The sequence below is a fragment of the Armigeres subalbatus genome, chromosome 1 (genome assembly GCF_024139115.2).
Source record: "Armigeres subalbatus isolate Guangzhou_Male chromosome 1, GZ_Asu_2, whole genome shotgun sequence".
In the NCBI taxonomy this organism is placed as follows: Eukaryota; Metazoa; Arthropoda; class Insecta; order Diptera; family Culicidae; genus Armigeres; species Armigeres subalbatus.
This window is the reverse complement of record NC_085139.1, coordinates 296996969-297022950: the sequence shown is the minus strand read 5'-3', so window position 1 is coordinate 297022950 and position 25982 is coordinate 296996969. Positions and strand designations below refer to the sequence as shown.

At 41.4% G+C, this 25982-nt stretch overlaps 2 protein-coding genes across 6 annotated transcripts in view; one reads left to right on the top strand and one right to left on the bottom strand.

The window, feature by feature from the left end:
- Positions 1-24192, bottom strand: part of LOC134207771 (uncharacterized) — a 37506-nt gene extending 13314 nt beyond the window's left edge. Inside the window, exons 1-3 of the mRNA XM_062683648.1 lie at positions 23761-24192; positions 17055-17439; positions 16673-16990 (exon numbers count right to left, since the gene is read on the bottom strand). Coding sequence (XP_062539632.1) covers positions 16673-16990; positions 17055-17369 — 633 coding nt within the window. The 5' untranslated portion in view covers positions 17370-17439; positions 23761-24192. The remainder of the gene's footprint in view (positions 1-16672; positions 16991-17054; positions 17440-23760) is intronic.
- LOC134207769 (E3 ubiquitin-protein ligase Ubr3) overlaps positions 1-25982 on the top strand; it is a 187153-nt gene that overhangs the window by 122870 nt on the left and 38301 nt on the right. The gene's annotated exons all lie outside the window — the stretch shown is intronic.

Sequence of the window (25982 nt, the reverse complement as noted above, 5' to 3'; positions counted from 1 at the left end):
GTGCAGGAGATAATCTTTTCACCTCATACTTCATTCCTTTTCACTACTTTCTTCTAAAACACCACCATTTTCCATAAATTTGCAAAATACTTGATTTTCCCATACATTTTATCGATTTCCAACTACCATTCTTCCATGAGCTCATGGTGAAAATTGTGAAAATCTCAGAACATAGAGTAGCAGGCTTAACAACACAGATAGAAACGCCGGTATCGCCACTCAGTGGCGAGTACCGTAAACATGGTGCACGGAAGGTTGTTGTCTACACTTTTTACGGCTGCTGCACCCTGGAAGTAAATGTCATCGAAGTAAACAGTCGGTCCCTTATTAGATATCTGTTATCGGTAGTCAGTCGCAGATATGCTGTTCTTCAGTATGCGCTGATGAAAACTGGCTGAAATGGTGGTTTTCATTGATAAAAATGGCATTTTCCTTAACGTGGGCGTCCTACCCCCAGTTCCCCTAGATGATTTGGAAAATCTGTCGTAGGGTCGTATGCAGCCCATCTTTATCTTTCGTATGTTCAAAATCAACAATCACTCGTCTCAAATGGGCTGGAAAAACATCACCCTGATAGCCGTTTTGGGAGACGATGGGCCAACATTTTGTCCATTTCGCTCGAGACTTTCGCTGGTTTAAATGTGATATTGTGGACATTCATCGTCGTTTTTGCTGGTTAGTGTCAAAACCAATAGTAAGCTAGCCGGTTTGGATTGATATTAGGGGAACGGTTCGGCACTTCATCTCATAGCTCCCATTTCTCTCCCATCGAAAACAAAGCAATGAAAAGGAATTTGATTTGTTTTTTATTTTTGTGATTTTTTACAGCAGTGAGCACGCATGTTAGCAAAAAGAAGCGACAAGATTCAGACCGCATCGTGCTGTCGTGTTGTGCGGTTCTTCCTCTCTTTGCGGAAGGAAGTTTTTAATACTACCCGAAGCTATTTTAATTTCAACAGTGCTTATCAGCGCTATTTGTACCCACTGATCCCGTTACGATCTTTGCCAGGACCCGTGCTTTCGTTTTACGTTGGACCCGTTTGCGGAAGTAAAATTCCGACAAGCGGTGGTAATCCTGCAGGGACACCGTTCTGGGAAAAACCTCTTAGAAGGTCACGTCTCCACGCTCAGCAATGAGCATTAATAAAAACAAGAGGAAGGGGGAGTCTCTGAATTCTCCACTTCCTTCAAAGAAACAAGGTTTCAAGACCGTCCTGCCCAAGCGCGGAAAAAATAGAAGGAAGCTGGAGACTTCAGATATTCCTTCTAAATCTAATGTTGACATTGTTTCTTCTCCTATCGAACTGAGCAATCAGTTCGATTTGATTAACCCTTTTGTTACCGACAGAATACCCGGGTACCTTTTTCGTTTTCAAGTGAATTTTTTTTAGGGTTCTAAACATCGCAGGAAATTGAAACTCCGTGACATCTTCAAACTCGGTAAAATTACGGTTTGGGTGGTACGAAAATGAAAATCCAGTAAGGGGGGGCTTGGGGAGGGGCTTCTGAATATTTTTACCCCGTAACGTACCGACAGGGTACCCGGGTACCCACGTTTTGGTATGACCATAACTCCGTCAGTTTTCAACCGATTTGGACGATTCCGTTTGCTATGGATTAAGAAATTCACCCTCTATCCGATCCATGGCACATAGGAGTGATCTGGATTACCTGGTTACCGGAGTTCCGGATTTGCTAGACCATGTCTCAAAAATAGAGAAGTTGATCTCATAGAATCCAAATGATGATTTCTTGTATCCTGAGTTACCAGTTTCGCAGAAAATTCGAGGATTATGACTTCCCAACGTATTAGGACCACGTGATCATATGGACTCGGAACTGACGTCCCGGAATAGGTTCCCGTGGGCCCTACAGTGGCCGCAAATTCATTCCTGGAAATATGGGTATCAAAATTCTTGAAATTGTTTCGGGAACATGTTATTCATATAGTTGAAACCATAGGATGGATATGAACCGGAACGGTCATTCTGGAACAGGTTCCCGGAGGGCCCGAAGTGGCCAAAAACTCATTTAGAATAAACCCTAGCAATATGGGTATCAAAATTCTTGGAATTGTTCCGGAAACATAATTTCCATGCAGTAGAGACCATAGGATGGATATGAACCGGAACGGTCATTCTGGAACAGGTTCCCGGAGGGTCCGTAGGGGACAAAAATTCATTTAGAATAAACCCTAGCAATATAAGTATCAAAATTATTGGATTTTTTCCGGAAACATGTTATTCATGTAGTTGAGACCATAGGATGGATATGAACCGGAACGGTCATTCTGGAACAGGTTCCCAGAGGGCTCGTAGGGGCCAAAAACTCATTTAAAATAAATCCTGGCAATATGGGTATCAAGACTCTTGGAATTGTTTCGGAAATATGTTATCCATAAATTTGAAACCATAGGATGGATATCTACCAGAACAGTCATCCTAGAACAAGTTTCCGAAAGGCCTTTAGTGGCCACAATCTCATTTGAAAGACACCCTAGCATCAAAATTCTTGGCATATTTTCGGAAACATGTTTTTCCAAGAAAATGGGACTGATGTTGGCTGAATGGCTGTTAGGCCGAATGGTTATTGGGTCGAATGAGAAGTGAGCAGTGATAAGTGGAAAGTAAAAAGTGAAAAGTGGAATGAGAAAAGTTACACAGTGTTTACCCGATTTTGTCACTCCCCGATTTTATCTACCTCCGACTTTATCACATTTTCGACCTGACTTTATCACGTACCGCTTTTGTCACGTTTTTGTTGACCCATATTGTCACCACAAACATTTTAAAAATTTTAGTCGTTTTTTTAATTTTGTAAATTATTCAGCAAACACCAATGATACTTACAGCGCCTGTGGTTCATTATAAATCATTTCTGAGTACCTGTCAAGAATTTTTAAGTCTTTTTGACAAGAAATAACGGAAAAAGAAGATAGCAATGTTTCTTCTAAATGAGGGTCACCTCGGAAACCTGTTTGAGAATGACCGGTCCATTGTCAAACCATCTTATGGCCTAATAACCCAAAAGATCATGCTTCCGAGACAATTTCATGAATTTTGATACCCATCCATTGTCAAAACATCCAATGGTCCAATTACTTATCAGATCATGCTTCCGAAACAATTTCATGAATTTTGATACCCATATTGCCAGGGTTTCTTCAGAATAAGTTTGTGGCCACTTTAGGCCCCACGGGAATCTATTCCAGGATGACCGGCCCGTTGTCAAACCATCCAATAGTCCAATTACTTATCAGATCATGCTTTCGAAACAATTTCATGAAATTTGATACCCATATTGCCAGGGTTTCTTCAGAATAAGTTTGTGGCCACTTAAGGCCCCACGGGAACCTGTTTCCGAAATAACCGTTCCGGGGTTAATTCATAAGATGGTCCTGTAACGTAGTTAAGTTATATTCTTTAAATTTCCAACGAAGTTTATTAGTCATGACGCAAGAAATCTTCATTTGGTTGAATATATATCTTCAATTTACACAAACTTTGGGACTTGGCCCAGTTAATCCGGAATTCCGGTTACCAGGTAATCCGAATCGGTTCTCTGGAACGTTCCTGCATCCGTAGCAACCAAAATCGTCAAAATCGGTGAAAAACTGACAATGTTATGATCATTTTAAGTCCGTGGGTACCTGAGTACCCTGTCGGTAACAAAAGGGTTAATGATGAAATTGAGCAAATCGAATCTACCTTTAGCCCAGGTGATTCGATTCATGCGAAGAAACAAAGGATTCCGCCAATTGTGGTATCTGTTGCCGAGTTTTCTGGCTTTCGGAATGAGATTTTGAGTAACCTTCAGGGGATCAAGGTTTCATTGCAGATTGCTAGGAAGGGTGACTGCCGCGTTTTGCCGGGATCCTTTGACGATCGCAAACGTCTTCTTCAGTATTTAACTGAGAAGCGCCATAAATTCTTCACATACGACGACAAAACTGAGCGCCTGTCATAAATAATAAAATAATTTTCTTATCAAATGATTAATTATTTTAGAGCGTCTTAGAAATGCTACAAGGTTAAAAGACTATTATTCTTCCATTTACTTCCACTATTAACTTTTTTATGTATCAACAAGCAGATACGCATTTCGTTTCCTACTTGGAAACTTCTTCAGTGTCGTCGATAACAAACACTGAAGAAGTTTCCAAGTAGGAAACGAAATGCGTATCTGCTTGTTGATACATAAAAAAGTTAATAGTGGAAGTAAATGGAAGAATAATAGTCATTTAACCTTCTTATCAAAACTGAGCGATTGTTCAAAGTCGTCTTGAAAGGTCTCCCCAGTGATGACAAATCACTGGATGAGATTAAAATTGAAATTTCTCAATTACTTGGATTTTCACCAGTCCAAGTAATTAAGATGAAAAAGAAATCCCACTCTGGTACTTCCCAGAGGGGCATTTCTCAAGAATTTTATTTAGTTCAAAAGTGAACTAAATAATATGAAAAGTTTGGAAAAGGCCTGTATTATGTCCCATGTCCGTGTTACATGGGAACATTTCCGCAGGCCTGAGGAAATTTCCAAAGCCCCACTCAGTGCCGAAAGTGCCAAAAGTGGGGTCACGGAACCAAACATTGCCACATGGATGCTAAATGCATGATTTGTGGTGGAACCTCTCACGCCAAGGACGCATGTCCTGTGAGAGAAGATTCCAATAAATTTAAGTGCGCAAATTGTGGGGGCAATCATAAATCCAATTTCTGGGAATGCCCTTCACGCAAAAAAGTTTTGAATTCCCGTGCAAAATTGATGACGGGAAATTCCAATCGGATCCCAGATTCGACGGGTAGAAATTTTTCAAACGCTCAAATTTCGAAACCAGTTACCGGTCGAGCCATTCATACCCACCACAATTCACAAACAAATTTTGCCGCTCGTCAACGGGTAGCAAGCACTTCAGTAAATTCCAATTTTTCCAATGTACCTATGTATGCAAACATCGCTGCTGGTAGACAAAATTTCTCTTCAGTTTTTAACTGAACTATTGCATCACATGATTGATGCAATGTTCAAAGCAAATACCATTCCTGAAGCTGTTTAGTAGAGTGGGGCGTCATGGTCATTTTTTCAAATCAATGGTTTTTTGAAGCCATTCTGGGTCCTGAACAACTGTGCAGAATTTGGGACCGATTGGTTGCTTCCTTGCTTTCCGCATTGCGTTTGAAGTTTGTATGGAAATTAGTATGGGAGAACGCATATTTTTGCATTTCTACTACTAGAGGTTTCAATTCATCGCAAACGAAGTGGCACATTACGTTAAAGTATAACCCAAAGGATGCCGAAAAACTTTGCTGAAGAAGGCACGTTGCTGGAACGTCCACGAAAAAAGTTATAACGCTTAGAAGATTGAGTGTTCAAACCATATGCAAAAAATCATTTATTCTGCCAGCACTGCCGAACTACGTTGAGCAATAATTTAACTGTGTGTTATTTCAAAATTATTGATCTTATAGGACTTTGGAGCTAATGAGAGATATTCAGAATGATTTCACGATGTAAAAATTCCGACTAGAAGGAAAATGGGGGTTGCCCTCTGACAATTACAGGTTGTCCGGTAGTGTCGACAGAAACATTGTTTTCTTGCATATGGTTTGAACAATCAATTTTCTAAGCGTAATAACATTTTTTGTATGCCTTCCAGCTGCGTACCTTCTTCAGCAAAGTCTTTCGGCATCTTTAAGATTATATTCTGACGTATTGAGTCCCGTCATTGACGATAAATTGAAGCCGCTAAGAGCAAAAATGTTAAAAAGTACGTTTTCCCATACTAATCTCCATGTAAAATTAAAACGCGATGCGGCATGCGAGGTCGCAACCAATCGAGCCCATATTTTGCACAATTGATTGGGGTCCCAAAACGATTCAGAAAAACCTTGATCTCACTTGATCGGACGAAGTTTGCGTTTTTCCATACAACTGCTCCCCACTCTACTGTTTAGGTTGGTGTAAAGTACACACAAAAAATTGTTATCGGACTCCGTTTCAATGGATCCAAATAATTGTGTGAAAGTTCTAAATTGGAATGCCCGCTCTCTTAAGGGTAAGGAAGATGAATTATTCAACTTCCTAACAGTTCATAATGTGCATATTGCTATTATAACAGAAACTTATTTAAAACCAGGGTTCTCCATTAAAAGAGATTCAAATTATTCTATCTACAGAAATGATCGTCTTGACAGCGCCTGTGGTGGGGTCGCCATTGTCATCAATAGACGTATCAAACATAAATTATTTTCTTCGTTCGAAACCAAAGTTTTTGAAACCTTGGGAGTTTCTGTTGAAACAAATTTTGGACAATTTTCCTTCATTGCAGCCTACTTGCCTTTTCAATGCAATGGGCAGCAAAAGAATTTATTGAAAGCTGATCTTCAAATTCTGACTCGCAACAAATCAAAATTCTTCGTTATTGGTGACTTCAATGCCAAACACCGTTCATGGAATAATGCTCAAAGCAATTCCAATGGTAAAATTTTATTTGAAGATTGTTCTGCTCCCGCTCCCTGCTATTATACTATTCAATATCCCAATGGACCAACTTGTTTTTCTTCCAGTCGAAATCCTTCTACAATTGATTTAGTTTCAATGGATTCAAGTCAGCTGTGTGGCCAATTGGTAACTCATGCTGACTTTGACTCTGATCACCTTCCTGTGATGTTTGAAATCTCACAAGAAGCCATTTATGATCCAATCAGCTCTACTTTTAATTATCATAGAGCTGATTGGGATTTATATAAAACGTATATCGATAGGAATTTTGATGTTGATATTCCTCTCGATACCAAAAGTGATATTAATAATGCGCTCGTATCTTTGACAAATTTAATTGTCGAAGCCAGAGGCATTGCAATTCCTAAATGTGAAATTAAATTCAACTCCATTATTATTGACGACGATCTTCAGCTACTGATCCGTCTTAAAAATGTGAGGCGAAGGCAATACCAAAGAACTCGCGATCCCGCGTTGAAAGTTATTTGGCGAGATTTGCAAAATGAAATTAAAAAACGTTTCGCTATTCTGAGAAATACCAACTTTGAGAATAATGTCTCGAAGTTGGATCCCAGTTCGAAACCATTTTGGAAATTACGGAATAATTATCTTAAAAAAAAACCTCAAAAGCCAATTCCAGCGCTTAAAGAGGGAAATAAAATTTTATTAACAAATGGCGAAAAGGCTCAAAAACTTGCTCAGCAGTTCGAGAGTGTCATAATTTTAGTCTAGGTCTCACTAGTCCAATTGAGGATCAGGTTACACGGAGCTTCGAAGACATTCTCAATCAAGAGAATGTTTTTGACCCTTCGTTGGGAACTAATTTGGATGAAGTGAGATCTATTACTAGAAAATTTAAAAATATGAAAGCCCCGGGTGATGATGGTATTTTCTACATACTTATCAAAAAACTTCCTGAGAGCTCTTTATCCTTTTTGGTTAATTTATTTAACAAATGTTTCCAATTGGCATACTTCCCAGATAAATGGAAAAACGCCAAAGTTGTTCCAATTTTGAAGCCGGACAAAAATCCAGCTGAGGCTTCTAGTTATCGTGATTCTTCAATAAGCAAACTGTTTGAAAAGATTATTTTAAATAGAATGATGGTTCATATTAATGACAATTCTATTTTTGCTGATGAGCAATTTGGTTTTCGCCATGGGCATTCAACCACTCATCAGTTATTAAGAGTTACGAACTTAATTTGGCTCAACAAATCTGAAGGATATTCGACTGGAGTTGCTCTTCTTGATATAGAGAAAGCATTTGACAGTGTTTGGCATGAAGGTTTGATTGTAAAATTGATGAATTTTAATTTTCCTCTGTACATTATTAAACTGATCCAAAATTATTTATCAGATCGCTCACTGCAGGTAAACTATCAGAATTCTAAATCTGATAGATTACCTGTAAGAGCTGGTGTTCCCCAAGGCAGCATACTGGGGCCCATTTTGTATAACATTTTTACTTCTGACTTAGGGGCAATCCAGAAACCACGTGGTCATATTTTTGAAGATTTCTTGGTCCCTCAGATGGTTCTTTCGAATAATTTTTCAAGGAATTTCTATTCCACATCTCGAATATGCTTCAGTCAATGGTCCTTTTATAAGCGACTCATAGAGGAATGATTGTATTATAGACCAATTATTATTTTTGAGTTTGGATCATTTGATTTATCCAATTAACCAACTTAAGAATGATGTATTATATAATATCCCAGTAGGTCCATTGGGTTGATATGACTTCAATTATTATTTATACAAGCTACTACAGACTTTTTAGGTTATACAAAACGTCCTGGAAGTTGTAATGTTTGCAACTTGATGTTGACTCAAAATAATTTCGGGTACCTTGTTTCTTGGATCTCATGTTAATGGAAATTAGGATCATATGCTTATTTCATCGGATTGGGTATATTGGGGCTGAACTTGAGAGCATTTTAGAGTACCTTGAGCATCTCGTATTCCTGAATATTAATCACTGGCTCAACATTCAGGACGACCCATCTTATCTGAGTGTTCAGAATGATTCAACCATTTCAACTTCATTCGTATGCTCTTAGAATCGAAATCTTCCCAAGGTTTTGGATATCTGAGTTTTCAGGGTCAGTAAAATTTTAGCTCCCATATTTTTTTCTGTAAAGCCAATATCTAGATGAACAATTTTACTTAAGAAAATGGTGGCCTAGCTCTCTTTTGTGATTTGTTTTAATGTTTTAGGAATTGGAGTGTTTTTTTTTGCTGGAACACTGCCACTTTTTTTCATATCGCAGGAATCTCCTTAGTTCTAAGACCCTTTTATGAATTTAAAAAGCATTTTATATAGAATTTCATGTTGATTTTTTAAATGCAAGCTTCTCTATGTCATAACCTATTTCATACGCACTACTAGAATTTTGTGCATTTAGAACATTTAGGTGCATTATTAAATTTTTCGATCAATTATCCTAATTATTCAATATCATTAAAACTAGGCTTCTTAAGCCTAAATTAGTGCCTATATTTATTGCTTGGATTAATTTTAAATTCCAAAATCTTCTTAATTTTCAAGAATAATTATTCTGGAGTTGCAAGGGAAATCCTTCGGAATATTGACAAGAAATTCTCCGGAGTCTCCACGAAAAAATCTTTAGAATTTCAACGACATTCTTTTCCGAAATTCTATGGAAGAGTTCCGAAAACGTTCGATAGAAATTTTGAAGAACTATAAGAATCCATAGAAGGATCCGAAATGCATATTTACGATGAAACTTCCAATAAACATCAAATTCCGAAGAATTTCCAGTATAAATTAGAAAAAAATCCAGCTTACCTTTTTACAGAATTTCTAAAGATTTTTTTCAAAGTCCTGGGCAACTTCAATGAATCTTCAAAGGAAATTCTACAAAATTTCCAATGGAATTTTTTTTCGTTTTCCAAAAGAAATTCTTAGACATTTACAGTACTTTTGTAGTAGGTACTTGTAAAGGTTGTACTTTTGAAGCATTTCCAGTAGGAATTCCTTAAAAAATTATATCAAAGTTTTAAAGATTTTCTGATGTGAAAATTCCTTAAAATTATTAAACCATTTCCTGTGCATCTTTGCATGGTAAAGATTTAAAGCAATGTTTAGCTGAACCTACAAAGAAATCAAAATGACTTCCCGAAGAAGAATGAATTCCCGATGAAATTTTGGAATAATTTATGGTGCAAATTAAAAAAACATAAACCTTGAAAATTCTAAAGATTTAATGAAAATCCAAAGAATTTTTTGAAGATAATCCATAGACTCTTCCGTGGAAATTCTAAATAATGCCTCGAATAAAAAAATACTTGGAAAATAAAAAAAAATGTGATAGAATTCACAAAGAGCGTAAAAAAGTATTCCGAAAAAATTTCATTTCAAAATTCCAAATTTGAAAAAAAAAACAAAAACAAAAAATTAACGGAAATATCAAAGTGTTTCATGTGGCATTGGCTGTTTAATATCTTTCGGAAATTCAGAAGATTTTTTCTTGAAAAATTTAGAAGTCTTCTCCTTTTTCTATGGCTCCATATTCCAACTGGAAGTTGGTCTGCTTTTCAACTTAGTATATTCTATTAGCATTTCCTCGGTTATAAATTGAAAGCTTTTATATGCCAGCCATTGCACGATTATATATCTTGTGTTTCAAGTACGATGGATACACTATACCTAGGGTGTCGAGAATGTTTCCCACCCGAAAACATCCTAGACAGGAACGAGAATCGAACTCGCCATCTCCAGATGGGCAATCCTACGCCTTTGCTCGCAAGGCTAACTTGAGACTGAACATGTCGAAGTGTACTCCTTAAAATGTTCGAAAAACTTCTTTTGGAAATGCAGAAGAATTTCTGGTGAAGATTCGAAAGAACTTGTCGAAGAAATTCATTAGAATGTAAAAAAAAATGAAAATATGAACATTTTTTTCCACCGAAAATTATATGTATTTCTCATGGGACTGTTTTGAATTTTCAGACAGAATTCACATGGAATTTTTTTCGAAGTTTTAGGGAAAATTTTTCGGAATTTACACTGGAGATGTTTTGTTTTTTTTTTCGTTAACAATTTGTAGCAAAATTTCCAAGCAAAATTTATCAGAGAGAATTGTTCAAAAATCATTCCGAATGCGAGCACTTTATCAGGATTGTATAAAGTAATGTCAAAGTTTTTACATGAAATTTCATTACTGGATTTTTCCTAAATATCCACAAGAAATTCTTTTGAAGTTTTTTTCTTGGATTATTGTAAAAACATGAACATTTTTCAAAATTGTAGCTGCATACGCTGATGTAAAAGTGTCGGCGGCGTGATGCCAAAAACCATCCGCGGCGTTTTTTTTAAAATATTTTTCCATTTTTCGTTTCCAATTTTTTTTGTGGGAATTGAGACTGAATCGCAACATGTTTTTTCGTTTATTTTTTTATGGAAAAAGGATCTAAGGCTAAGATGGTAAAATAACGCAGATATGCATCGGCGTTACGACTGACGCTGCGTTACCGGTTTTTCTCGATGCACACCTACGTCATTTCAACGCTGAGTTGAAAAGACGCTACATGGGCATCGGCCCTAAGATGCGCTTTGCGTTTATTGATTAAATCATTAAATTTTAATGATTTGTATTTTTTACACCGCTATTGTTATCACCAAAAGTTTTTCGTATAAAAAAAACCACGTGGTTCGAGAGGATGATGCAAAGCATGGTAGTATGGGTCTCGAATAATCATCCGGATCGGATCGAATTAGGATAAGTCGTCAAAACTTGAATTGTTCTAAGTGGTCGAGCAACGTTTCAACTGATCAGTTGAATCGGTAAATGACTGACTTGTCGCGTCTTTCCTTGGCATCCACAGGTTTGTCCTTGTTCCAATCAGACATGTTGAAATATCGTAGAGGATGCGATTATCGCCGGTTGTTGCGGCTTTCCTCCCATCGCCGACCGGGGAGTCCACCCACTTCTCCCGTTTGCATCCAGCAGCGTTTGTCGTACTTTTTTAGAGCCGCTTTTAGTTAACAGAACTAGTATTTGGTACAAAAAAGTACTGCACGTGTGAACCGGTCTCAATGTTCGTTCAAAATCGGAAGGATGTTAGGCCAATCTTGAGGAACAGCACTTTTCCGATATTTTGTTTTAAATTTTAAAAATATTTAGAGGCGTCAAGAATATGTTTTTTTTTGGAAAGTTGACCTTAAATGTAGTAAAGAATCGATTGAGCGAATAAAAAAATATGATGGGAAAGGTCAATTCCAATAAAAACTTATTGATAAAGTTTCGTATTTTTTATAAAACTTTGTAACTTTCGAGCCCTGTCCACCACAACCAGCACAGTATGAAGAGATGTGGGACAAAAGAACAAAAGGACAAAACGTCGAATGTAGAAATTAAAAAAAAAACCTTCAATGTAGTCCACCTGATTGAGTCAAAATGTTTAATAATATGATGAAAAATATGTTTCTGAACTAAAATCTGTGATTTAATGGTTTAGAATCCTCTATTTAAGAGACATGAAGGACTTTAACGAAAAGCTCAGTAGCTTCGTTGCAAGCAGCCTGTAGGCCTTTTCTATGTGTCTCAGAAGCATCATTCCAAGCATATCGTAAGCCTCCTTCCAAAAGGCTCCTTTTAAGAGGCTGGGAGGCCTAATTTCAAAAGGATGGGAGGCCTCCCTTCAAGATGCTGGGAGGCCTTCTTTCAAGAGGCTCGGAAGCCTCTTTTCAAGAGGCTTGGAAGCCTCCTTTCAAGAGGCTCGGAAGCCCCCTTTCAAGAGGCTCGGAAGCCTCCTTTCAAGAGGCTCGGAAGCCCCCTTTCAAGAGGCTCGGAAGTCTCCTTTCAAGAGGCTCGGAAGCCTCCTCTCAAGAGGCTCGGAAGCCTCCTCTCAAGAGGCTCGGAAGCCTCTTTTCAAGAGACTCGGAAGCCTCTTTTTAAGAGGCTCGGAAGCCTCTTCTCAAGAAGCTCGGAAGCCTCCTCTCAAGAGGCTCGGAAGCCTCCTCTCGAGAGGCTCTGAAGCATCCTTTGAAGAGGCTCGGATACTTTCTCTCAAGAGGCTCGGAAGCCTCCTTTCAAGATGCTCGGAAGCCTCATTTCAAGTAGTTCAGAAGCCTCCTTTCAAGAGATTAGGAAGCCTCCTTTGAAGAGGCTCGGAAACCTACTCTCAAGAGGTTCGGAAGCCTCCTTTCAAGAGGCTCGGAAGTCTCCTTTCAAGAGGCTCGGAAGCCTTCTCTCAAGAGGCTCGGAAGCCTCCTCTCAAGAGGCTCGGAAGCCTCTTTTCAAGAGGCTCAGCAGCCTCCTTTCAAGAGGCTCCGGAAGCCTCCTTTCAAGAGGCTCAGCAGCCTCCTTTCAAGAGGCCTGGAAGCCTCCTTTCAAGAGGCTCAGGAAGCCTCCTTTCAAGAGGCTGGAAGCCTCCTTTCAAGAGGTCTGAAGCCCCTTTCAAGAGGCTCAGAAGCCTCCTTTAAAGATGCTCGGCAGCCTCCTTTCAAGAGGCTCGGCAGCCTCCTTTCAAGAGGCTCCGGCAGCCTCCTTTCAAGAGGCTCGGCAGCCTCCTTTCAAGAGGCCTGGAAGCCTCCTTTCAAGAGGCTCAAGCCTCCTTTCAAGAGGCTCGGCAGCCTCCTTTCAAGAGGCTCAGAAGCCTCCTTTCAAGAGGCTCAGAAGCCTCCTTTCAAGAGGCTCAGAAACATCCTTTCAAGAGGCCTGGAAGCCTCCTTTCAAGAGGCTCAGGAAGCCTCCTTTCAAGAGGCTCAGAAGCCTCCTTTAAAGATGCCTGGCAGCCTCCTTTCAAGAGGCTCGGCAGCCTCCTTTCAAGAGGCTGGAAGCCTCCTTTCAAGAGGCTCAGCCTCCTTTCAAGAGGCTCGGAAGCCTCCTTTCAAGAGGCTCGGAAGCCTCCTTTCAAGAGGCTCGGAAGCCTCCTTTCAAGAGGCTCGGAAGCCTCCTTTCAAGAGGCTCGGAAGCCTCCTTTCAAGAGGCTCGGAAGCCTCCTTTCAAGAGGCTCGGAAGCCCCTTTCAAGAGGCTCGGAAGCCTCCTTTCAAGAGGCTCGGAAGCCTCCTTTCAAGAGGCTCGGAAGCCTCCTTTCAAGAGGCTCGGAAGCCTCCTTTCAAGAGGCTCGGGAGCCCCCTTTCAAGAGGCTCGGAAGCCCCCTTTCAAGAGGCTCGGAAGCCCCCTTTCAAGAGGCTCGGAAGCCTCCTTTCAAGAGGCTCGGAGCCCCTTTCAAGAGGCTCAGAGCCCCTTTCAAGAGGCCTGGAAGCCTCCTTTCAAGAGGCTCAGAAGCCTCCTTTCAAGAGGCCTCAAGCCTCCTTTCAAGAGGCTCAGAGCCTCCTTTCAAGAGGCTCAGGAAGCCTCCTTTCAAGAGGCCTGGAAGCCTCCTTTCAAGAGGCTCAGAAGCCTCCTTTCAAGAGGCTCAGAAGCCTCCTTTCAAGAGGCTCAAAGCCTCCTTTCAAGAGGTCCGGAAGCCTCCTTTCAAGAGGCTCGGAAGCCTCCTTTCAAGAGGCTCGGAAGCCTCCTTTCAAGAGGCTCGGAAGCCTCCTTTCAAGAGGCTCGGAAGCCTCCTTTCAAGAGGCTCGGAAGCCTCCTTTCAAGAGGCTCGGAAGCCTCCTTTCAAGATGCTCGGCAGCCTCCTTTCAAGAGGCTCGGCAGCCTCCTTTCAAGAGGCTCGGCAGCCTCCTTTCAAGAGGCTCGGAAGCCTCCTTTCAAGAGGCTCGGAAGCCTCCTTTCAAGAGGCTTGGAAGCCTCCTTTCAAGAGGCTCGGAAGCCTCCTTTCAAGAGGCCCGGAAGCCTCCTTTCAAGAGGCTCGGCAGCCTCCTTTCAAGAGGCCCGGAAGCCTCCTTTCAAGAGGTCTGGAAGCCCCCTTCAAGAGGCCTGGAAGCCCCCTTTCAAGAGGCTCAGGAAGCCTCCTTTCAAGAGGCCTGGAAGCCTCCTTTCAAGAGGTTCTGGAAGCCCCCTTTCAAGAGGCCTGGAAGCCCCCTTCAAGAGGCCTGGAAGCCTCCTTTCAAGAGGCCTGGAAGCCTCATTTCAAGAGGCTCGGAAGCCTCCTTTCAAGAGGCTCAGGAAGCCCCCTTTCAAGAGGCTCAGAAGCCTCCTTTCAAGAGGCCTGGAAGCCTCCTTTCAAGAGGCTCAGAAGCCTCCTTTCAAGAGGCTCAGAAGCCTCCTTTCAAGAGGCCTCGGCAGCCTCCTTTCAAGAGGCTCAGAAGCCTCCTTTCAAGAGGTTCTGGAAGCCCCTTTCAAGAGGCTCAGAAGCCCCCTTTCAAGAGGCTCAGGAAGCCTTCTTTTGAGAGGCTCAGAAGCCTCATTTCAAGAGGCTCGGAAGCCTCCTTTCAAGAGGCCTCGGACGCTTCATTCCAAGAGGCACTGGAAGACTCATTTCACGAGGCCTCGGAAGCCTTCTTTTAAGAGGCTCGAAGCCTCCTTTCAAGAGGCTCAGAAGCCTCCTTTCAAGAGGCTCGGAAGCCTCCTTTCAAGAGGCCTGAAGCCTCCTTTCAAGAGGCTCTGGAAGCCTCCTTTCAAGAGGCTGGAAGCCTCCTTTCAAGAGGCCTGGAAGCCTCCTTTCAAGAAGCCTGCAAGCCTCCTTTCAAGAGGCCTGCAAGCCTCCTTTCAAGAGGCTCTGCAAGCCTCCTTTCATGAGCCTTGGAAGCCTCCTTTCAAGAGGCTCGGAAGCCTCCTTTCAAGAGGCTCGGAAGCCTCCTTTCAAGAGGCTCGGAAGCCTCCTTTCAAGAGGCTCGGAAGCCTCCTTTCAAGAGGCTCGGAAGCCTCCTTTCAAGAGACTGGAAAGCCGGAAGTTTCTTTTTAAGAGGCTTGGAATGTTTCTTTCAAGAGGCTTAAAAGCTTTCTTTTGGGAAGCTCAAAAGCCTTTTTCCATGAGACTTGAAAGCCTCCTATTAAGCGTATCGGAATAGACTCGGAGGCCTCCTATCAAGAGGCTCGGAATCCTACCTTCAGGCTTGGAAGCCTCCAAAAATCTTTAAAGTCTTGAAGGAAGTTTGATGAATACTCGTTCACGAAGCAACGAAATTTTCAGACAACCTCTTGGAGAGCCATATATTTAGTTAGTTTTCAGGTCAATTTTTCATATTTTGGGACATCTTCCCCTACTACCTAAGCTCAAAGTTAAAGGGAACATTTATTTAAAGTACGATGAAGATCAGAATTAAAAGCAAAGAATTGTTTGTCAATATCTTAGTAAAAGTGTTTAATACTCGCGGAATATTTTACTATTATGTCGGGGTTCAACCAAATCACACCAAGCGCCAAGGAAAAATTACCGTTTTTTCTGCTCAAATTTTCGTTCAGCAGAATTAATTGATCGTAAATTGTATCGAATATCCTATAACTGAGGATATCCTACTGCAAATGTATGCTTAAAATGATATGAAACTATTTCCGTTGTCCTTGTACGAACAAAATATCACAAGTCAGTCGAAAAGCCGCTTGGTGCGGTTTGGCTGAACCCCGACCATATGCACTACTAGCTGATCAGACCCTGCCTTACCCGGGTTGGTCAGTTGCTGTCAGTTGTTTTTCAAATGTCATATGCAAGATTGTTAGCAGCGCCGCACTCTAGATCGATTTTGACTTGATTGTTTGAATGTCTTCACAACTCACCAACTTTATACATTTTCATGGTTTTCAAACTAAACCATCAAAAATATCTTTCTTTTTCTACATATGAACATAGCTCATTGCAAGACGAAACAATTAGTGATAAAATAGATCCATCCGTTCATGAGTTATATTGCCTCAAAGGAAGAGTAAATTCATTTTTATATATAGAAGATTTATGTACCAACTAGAATAGAAAATTGAGATCAACTAAAGATTCAACATCGTATAAACATATTCGATGAGTGCTGATTCAGTATGCCTGTGCAACAACACTCATTGTATTATCTAATTGGCGGCGCCATTAGGTTCTGTTCAATATTGTATTGTGCCCTCTGGATATGCAGTTTTGTTTTGCTTTCGAAATTAGTTAGCGTTATGAAAAACGTGTTTCTATAACAAGTTTTTTTTGGCTATGATCCCAATTTGTCAGCACATTCTCGCGTTGCACAATTTTTCACACTGTTTCGCAATCCATCGATCACCACCTGGCCAAGCAGACTGGTTCCGCCAGGTTTGTGTCATTGACCGATTCGCTGTGCCACTTCACTGCCGTATGAACTAACAAAATCACTTCGCGCACTTACCTGCGTAGCTTGTAGCAACATCTCCAGCACCCCCGGCTGTCGAAACGGGAGATCCGTCGATCCTGCCACCAGCAGGTCGATCCGGGACAACAAACTGGACACGCTGCTCGTATCCTGCGCCACCGTGCTGCTGGCGAAGTCCTCCAGCGTGTGCGTTTCGATAGTCTCGTCCGACTCCAGGTACGAACGCATCCACTTCTCGCGATTGCTTACCCGATTCATCAGATCGGCCAGGTCACGCATTTGGGTCTCCAGTTGTAACTTGATCGACAGTTGCTTCACCAGACTGTCTATCGAGAACTCCATCGTTGATAGAATCTGAAGAACGAAATAGAATTGATCTCGTTAACCAGCGCTCTATGAAAGCAAATATCTTTCCTACCCGTTGCTCTCCCTGCAGGATCTGTAAACTCAGATCGTGCATTCGCTGTAGGATCTTCTCGTCCTTATTGCGCTTGAACGGAAGATGGATATCGCCCACTTCCTCCACCAGGTCCCACGTTTCGATGATACTGTGAATGACCTCCTTGCTCAGCTGGAGCACGGAAATGACGCTCGCAACGGTTACCTGCGAGCTTACTGGTTGCGGTAGAAGGCATACCGCCAGCAAACAGGAACCGACCAGCAGTCCCAGTGCTAACCTTTTCCCGACTCTGACGGGAGGTGGTGAGTATTGCTTCGGCGAGAGGAGCTTCATCGTGATGACTGGACTGACATAGCCTATTAGAGTGGTGATGGTAAATGCGATGCTGGAGGAGTGGATTCAACTGAAACGGAACAAAGATTGATAACGATGTGATCGGTGTTGTATGCAATGCTGATTAAAGCATTTATTCCCACGCATCGGCTCAGTCGAGTGCAATGGCAATCGTATCTCGCGATATGATTTCTGTTATCTCTCATCGACGATGCAGAGAGATGTTTGTTTTTTTTTCCTGAATTACTAGGAATTGATTAGCAGGGAAATTGCATAATTCTTGTTTTATAGTTCCGATTGATGCTGTAGATCAGATAGAAATCGAACGAAAAGTATGTAAGCTATTTGTGCTTCCAACTATCGACTGGCTTATAATAGAGATGGTTTGTCCCGTTCAAGCAAACAAACACTTGTTTCGGAGGCGTCATTTCCACCATTGTCTAAGTAGTTGATTGGATGTAATTTCAGAAATCTCACCCGCATTCGGATATCTGCGTAGTCAGCAGCAGCACAGGAAACGTACTTAACAAGCCGGCCGTCTCTCCGGTCTGCAGGCTGTCCGTGTTCTCGGTTTGTATTATTTAAACTTTGATTTGGAATACGAACTCGCTGCACCGCATGACCGTTGCACACTGATCGGGGTGCAGCAGGGGACATTTGTCAAACCAGAGCAGTTATGTTTATGAGTTGTAGAAATCAGGTTTCCCTTTTAAATTCTCTGCTATGCTCACTATGCTGATATGAATGTTTATTAATGATGTGCACCAGCAGACGACTTTTGTCTCAAAAATGTTTATTCTAATAAAATTCTAATCGTGCCTCATCCTCTCTCGGATTCTTGCATTTTTAAGATACCAATGTTGAATGTCTGGTTTATGATTGGTTTCTGGCGATATCTTTCATAATTAGAACCTTCAAGATTAATGCCGCAGATTATTACATTACAGTATCATGAGTAGTCGAAGAATTCGCATCTTGAAGTGATTCGCACGAATATTTAGTTATTTGCGGAAAGTATCCCAGAAGCTTTTGGAATGTCTTCCAAAGACTTTCGGAAAGTCTTCCAAAGACTTTCGGAAAGTCTTCCAAAGACTTTTGGAAAGTCTCCCAGAGACTTTTGGAAAGTCTCCTAGAGACTGTTGGAAAATCTCCCAGATTTTTTTTTTTGTGCTTTATTAATGTGAAAGTCTCCCAGAGACTGTTGGAAAGTCTCCCAGAGACTGTTGGAAAGTCTCCCAGAGACTGTTGGAAAGTCTCCCAGAGACTGTTGGAAAGTCTCCCAGAGACTGTTGGAAAGTCTCCCAGAGACTGTTGGAAAGTCTCCCAGAGACTGTTGGAAAGTCTCCCAGAGACTGTTGGAAAGTCTCCCAGAGACTGTTGGAAAGTTTCCCAAAGACTGTTGGAAAGTCTCCCAGAGACTGTTGGAAAGTCTCCCAGAGACTGTTGGAAAGTCTCCCAGAGACTGTTGGAAAGTCTCCCAGAGACTGTAGGAAAGTCTCCCAGAGACTGTTGGAAAGTCTCCCAGAGACTGTTGGAAAGTCTCCCAGAGACTGTTGGAAAGTCTCCCAGAGACTGTTGGAAAGTCTCCCAGAGACTGTTGGAAAGTCTCCCAGAGACAGTTGGAAAGTCTCCCAGAGACTGTTGGAAAGTCTCCCAGAGACTTGTGGAAAGTCTCCCAGAGACTTGTGGAAAGTCTCCCAGAGACTTGTGGAAAGTCTCCCAGAGACTTGTGGAAAGTCTCCCAGAGACTGTTGGAAAGTCTCCCAGAGACAGTTGGAAAGTCTCCCAGAGACTGTTGGAAAGTCTCCCAGAGATTGTTGGAAAGTCTCCCAGAGACTGTTGGAAAGTCTCTCAGAGACTGTTAGAAAGTCTCTCACAGACTGTTGGAAAGTCTCCCAGAGACTGTTGGAAAGTCTCCCAGAGACTGTTGGAAAGTCTCCCAGAGACTGTTGGAAAGTCTCCCAGAGACTGTTGGAAAGTCTCCCAGAGACTGTTGGAAAGTCTCCCAGAGACTGTTGGAAAGTCTCCCAGAGACTGTTGGAAAGTCTCCCAGAGACTGTTGGAAAGTCTCCCAGAGACTGTTGGAAAGTCTCCCAGAGACTGTTGGAAAGTCTCCCAGAGACTGTTGGAAAGTCTCCCAGAGACTGTTGGAAAGTCTCCCAGAGACTGTTGGAAAGTCTCCCAGAGACTGTTGGAAAGTCTCCCAGAGACTGTTGGAAAGTCTCCCAGAGACTGTTGGAAAGTCTCCCAGAGACTGTTGGAAAGTCTCCCAGAGACTTTTGGAAAGTCTCCCAGAGACTTTTGGAAAGTCTCCCAGAGACTTTTGGAAAGTCTCCCAGAGACTTGTGGAAAGTCTCCCAGAGACTTGTGGAAAGTCTCCCAGAGACTTTTGGAAAGTCTCCCAGAGACTCAAAGTATCCCAAAGAAAATTCTCAAAAGTCTCCGGAAGATTTTCCGAAAATCTCTGGGAGACCTTCCGAAAGTCTCTGGGAGACTTTCCAAAAGTCTCTGGGAGACTTTCCAAAAGTCACTGGGAGACTTCCCAAAAGTCTCTGAGAGACTTTTCGAAAGTCTTTGGGAGACTTTCCAAAACTCACTGAGAGGCTTTCCAAAAGTCTCTGGAAGACTTTCCGAAAGTCTCTGGGAGGCTTTCCAAAAGGCTCTGAGAGACTTTCCGAAAGTCTCCAAGGAATTTTTGGAAAGTCTCCCAGAGACTTTTGGAAAGTCTCCCAGGGATTTTTGGAAAGCCTTCCAGGAACTTTTGGAAAGTCTCCCAGAGACTTTTGAAAAGTCTCCCAGAAACTTTTGGAAAGTCTCCCAGAGACTTTTGGAAAGTCTCCCAGAGACTTTTGGAAAGTCTCCCAGAGACTTTTGGAAAGTCTCCCAGAGACTTTCGGAAAGTCTCCCAGAGATTTTCGGAAAATCTTCTTTCCACAAGTCTCTGGGAGACTTTCCACAAGTCTCTGGGAGACTTTCCACTAGTCTCTGGGAGACTTTCCACAAGTCTCTGGGAGACTTTCCACAAGTCTCTGGGAGACTTTCCACAAGTCTCTGGGAGACTTTACAAAAGTCTCTGGGAGACTCTCCCAAAGTATCTGGGAGACTTTCCAAAGTCTCTGGAAGATTTTCCGAAAATCTCTCGGAGACCTTCCGAAAGTCTCTGGGAGACTTTCCAAACGTCTCTGGGAGACTTTCCAAAACTCTCTGGGAGACTTTCCAAAAGTCTCTGGAAGACTTTCCGAAAGTCTCTGGGAGGCTTTCCAAAAGGCTCTGAGAGACTTTCCGAAAGTCTCCAAGGAATTTTTGGAAAGTCTCCCAGAGACTTTTGGAAAGTCTCCCAGAGATTTTTGGAAAGTCTCCCAGGGACTTTTGGAAAGTCTCCCAGAGTCTTTTGAAAAGTCTCCCAGAATCTTTTGAAAAGTCTCCCAGAGACTTTTGGAAAGTCTCCCAGAGACTTTTGGAAAGTCTCCCAGAGACTTTTGGAAAGTCTCCCAGAGACTTGTGGAAAGTCTCCCAGAGACTTGTGGAAAGTCTCCCAGAGACTTGTGGGAAGTCTCCCAGAGACTTGTGGAAAGTCTCCCAGAGACTTGTGGAAAGTCTCCCAGAGACTTGTGGAAAGTCTCCCAGAGACTTGTGGAAAGTCTCCCAGAGACTTGTGGAAAGTCTCCCAGAGACTTGTGGAAAGTCTCCCAGAGACTTGTGGAAAGTCTCCCAGAGACTTGTGGAAAGTCTCCCAGAGACTTGTGGAAAGTCTCCCAGAGACTTGTGGAAAGTCTCCCAGAGACTTGTGGAAAGTCTCCCAGAGACTTGTGGAAAGTCTCCCAGAGACTTGTGGAAAGTCTCCCAGAGACTTGTGGAAAGTCTCCCAGAGACTTGTGGAAAGTCTCCCAGAGACTTGTGGAAAGTCTCCCAGAGACTTGTGGAAAGTCTCCCAGAGACTTGTGGAAAGTCTCCCAGAGACTTGTGGAAAGTCTCCCAGAGACTTGTGGAAAGTCTCCCAGAGACTTGTGGAAAGTCTCCCAGAGACTTGTGGAAAGTCTCCCAGAGATTTGTGGAAAGTCTCCCAGAGACTTGTGGAAAGTCTCCCAGAGACTTGTGGAAAGTCTCCCAGAGACTTGTGGAAAGTCTCCCAGAGACTTGTGGAAAGTCTCCCAGAGACTTGTGGAAAGTCTTCCAGAGACTTGTGGAAAGTCTTCCAGAGACTTGTGGAAAGTCTCCCAGATACTTGCGGAACGTCTCCCAGTGACTTGTGAAAAGTCTCCCAGAGACTTTTGGAAAGTCTCCCAGAGACTTTTGGAAAGTCTCCCAGAGACTTTTGGAAAGTCTCCCAGAGACTTTTGGAAAGTCTCCCAGAGACTTTTGGAAAGTCTCCCAGAGACTTTTGGAAAGTCTCCCAGAGACTTTTGGAAAGTCTCCCAGAGACTTTTGGAAAGTCTCCCAGAGACTTTTGGAAAGTCTCCCAGAGACTTTTGGAAAGTCTCACGGAGACTTTGGAAAGTCTCACGGAGACTTTGGAAAGTCTCACGGAGACTTTGGAAAGTCTCACGGAGACTTTGGAAAGTCTCACGGAGACTTTGGAAAGTCTCACGGAGACTTTGGAAAGTCTCACGGAGACTTTTGAAAGTCTCACAGAGACTTTTGGAAAGTCTCCCAGAGACTTTTGGAAAGTCTCCCAGAGACTTTTGGAAAGTCTCCCAGAGACTTTTGGAAAGTCTCCCAGAGACTTTTGGAAAGTCTCCCAGAGACTTTTGGAAAGTCTCCCAGAGACTTTTGGAAAGTCTCCCAGAGACTTTTGGAAAGTCTCCCAGAGACTTGTGGAAAGTCTCCCAGAGACTTGTGGAAAGTCTCCCAGAGACTTGACGAAACTCTCCCAGAGACTTGTGACGATTTTGTCACTCCCCGATTTTATTTATTTGTGGAAAGTCTCCTAGAGACTTGTGGAAAGTCTCCCAGAGACTTGTGGAAAGTCTCCCAGAGACGTGTGGAAAGTTTCCTGGAGACTTGTGACGATTTTGTCACTACCCGATTTTATTTACCCCGGATTATAACACGTTTTCGACCCAATTTGTCACCTTCAAAAAATTTGAAAATTCTACTCATTTTTATTTTTTACTGTTGCAAACAATTTTTTTCATTAAATAGCTTTCACCGCCTGTAGTTTATTATGAATCATTTCTGAAAACCTGTCAAAAATTTGGTATAAGCTTTTTCGACAAGAAATTATCGGTTGCGTTCACGTATTTTGCCTTTGCAAGGCATAATCTGATTAAAAAAAAAATTGAATATAAAAAAAATCCGATTCTGTCACATTTCCTATTTTATCACTCCAAAATTAAGCAGGGGTGATTAAACTGGGATATTAACTGTGCTGTTTTCTATTCACACTTTTATCAAGTTTCACTGACTCAATCCTGTACCAAGAAATTGTAATCTCTCAATAGCACATATGTATGCTCGATACGTGCCATATCATAAATAATTAACCATTTCGTTTGCTTTACCAGATGATTGTACCCGGATAATTTGCACACGCTTTCTTCGCACTTGTTCGTACCGATAATGCTTGAGTGGAAGATTGCTCTCCGTCACAAACGATGAGTCAGATGAGATCTACTCCTTTTGCTTCGAACAAGTTCAATCGGTTATCTCGAAAATTTTTGGGACTGAATTTCTTCGTATATGATTGAAGAAATTCAAAAACAATCTCGATTTCTTGTATAGTGTCAGAATTGATAAGAGCATTCTATAAACTAGAAACAAATCTTTATGAAAAATCATTCGATACTTGTGCGCCTACAATTAGTTTTGCGCATAAAAGCGTGGGATTGCCAATCCGGAGGAATGCGAGAATCGAATCACCAATAAATTTAAAAGGCATTTTGTAGTAATTTTATTACTGCTTTATGTTAATGAACAAATTAATTGGAATCACTGGTGTCACGTCTTTCCACTGATATGAGTTTTTGCTTGAAATCATTCAAATCTCTAATTCTCAAAAGAAATCAGCTCTCGGGTCAGTCGGGCAACAAACTTGCTATCATTTCTACTAATGTTTTGCTTTCAGCTCATAGAAACCCACATTCGTTAGTTTTTAGCTGTGCAACTCTGAGATGATTCGCAGATAAAGAAACAGCATCGCATCGACTTTTGCACAATGATCGCGCTCGGCATTGACTCAAACTTGTACCAAGAAACTTAACAATCTTGAAAAACTATCTAGGCTTGTTGTGTGACACATCATAAATTAATAAACCCAGATCATTTGCACGCGCTCTTTTCCCCTCATCATGGCTGAGTGAAAGATTGCTCTCCGCCGCCGACAATGAGTCAGATTCAGATCCAACCCGCGGTGTTTTTGCTTCATTTACTTCTATGAATTTCGTTGTTTTACCTTTGGATGGAGTGGTAACGTTTTCTGACTTCCTTGCGCCCAAGAGTTATTCACTGAAGGTCGACTCGCGCTCGTTCGGTTTGCCACCGTTATATTCGCGCAACTTAATTGAGCACTGGGCTATTCACTTCACGTGCGAATTAATACACTGGATGCGATTGATTACGATAGCAGCACTACCGATGATTATGGTCCATTTTTTTACGATTTCTCGTTGATCGCACGGTTTCTGAACGTCTTAGATCTTTACTGACGAAATATCACTGGATCCAACTACGCCAATCGATGCTATCGAATAAATCCAACCGAACCGAAAGGAATCTTGAATGGCAATGTTCTGAAGCTTCGCTGGACAACTCGATCAACGGGGGCATGAATTATGAACGGTCACGCACGGTTCCGACTAGCTAGTTGGCACTACCACATCTCTACGGTTTTAGTGTTTCTTGTTGACTGACCATTTCATTATTCCAAGCCTGAAGCCAAGCTTGGGGGAGGGAGATCATCGACGCACGGTTGCTCACTCTCTCCGTGGGTGCTTTGTTTCATGATTCACTCTATGCGAGGGTACGCGGTTCGACGGTGGCTTGGGTTTTAACTTTCCAGTTCATTATGAGACTACGATCAAAACGGGTAGGGTGATCCAACATGAAAATGGATGATACACACGGCTCTCAGCGGCATTTGTGTGATTCATGTTCGGTATGATTGGTGTCTAATTGATTGCGTTTGGCGAATAATAACGGCACAATTCATTTGAACCCTAACTATGTGAGAAAAGGTGTAAGTTTCAGTAAATTGAGGTGTCAAATTTGTTTGTTATTGATTTTCAGTATGGTATGCGTTCGCTTTCGGTATTGCGCTTTATTGTAATTTCGTGAGGCTACCTTGACATGGCCAAGGGATTTGTCATCTGTTTAAAGTTGAGAATCAGTAATGTAAACTTGGTTAGTACCCGATAATAGTTATAGTTACAACACATCAACTGGAATGAGTCAAGCATGTATAGGTGCTATTGAGATGTTTTTTTTCCTTATCCTAATTGAAACTTTTGTTTGAGAAACTACATATGTAACATTTTTGGCCAAAATGAGATTTTTATATATTCTGAACCCTCTTCCAAAAATACGTATTCTAGCAAAAAATACGAAAAAAATTTTTTGCTCGGGAATGTATGATTTTTTTTTTCGTTTGTTTGAGAAACTACATATGTCCACTAGAGTGATTCAAATTTTGACTTTTTTGCACCCCGATGCTTAAACGATTGCATTTGCCATTTAAATAAACCTCCTAAATTTTTAGCTAATTTGGATGTAATTTGATTGTGCACACGTCATTTGAAGTTTGTATGAAAATTACTATGGAAATCGACATTGATGTAAAAGATCGTTCCGTGAGGTGGCTTATAAACTATTTGAATATAAGCAACACGTCGACTTCATAGAACAATTTCTAAGCTGAAAGACAGTTGTTGTTGCGAAGCGATTTGACTTTTGTAAGCAAAGTTATGTATAAAACAAAAATGCTCATTATTGACATTGATGTTATTCTTTTATGTGTTAAATTGAATTTCCCACGACTCAGTGTTTCCTTAATAACTTTTCTTGTAAGCATCAAATCGTTTCGCGGGTAAGATGAGCTGATTCCTTGCTAAATTTGCTATGTAGCCAATGCATTTATACGTTTTTGAAGCTTATTGGGAAGCGTTGTGGAGCGTTTTGCCCAAAAGTTACTGTTTTCATATCGATTTTAATACAAACTTCATATTGCACGTGCTCACTCAAATTACAACCAAATTAGCTAAAAATTTAGGATGATTGTTAAAATAGCAAATGCAATCGTTTAAGCACAGGGGAGCGAAAAAGTCAAAATTTGAATCAGTCCAATGTCCACGCACTTTGAAGAGCAATTATGGAGTACTGCTTACAGTTTTGCACTGGAATTGCACCAGGGTGTTGAGTTTTGCCAAAAACTATTTACAGATCAATAGTTTTTGGCGAAGAAATCGAAAGGTTCGGTGCCAATTTGTTCAAAAACAGTTTTTTGTTGTTTTCTCGAAATTGTGTAAAATGGACAGTTTCTCAAACAAATGATTCAATTATATGTATGCCATAATTCACATTAAAAAGTTTGTAAAGATATAAAAAGAAATCGAAGAATGAACGGCTATTTCATGGTTGTTTTAATACACCTACTCGACATTTTGAATTTCTTTTAATTAG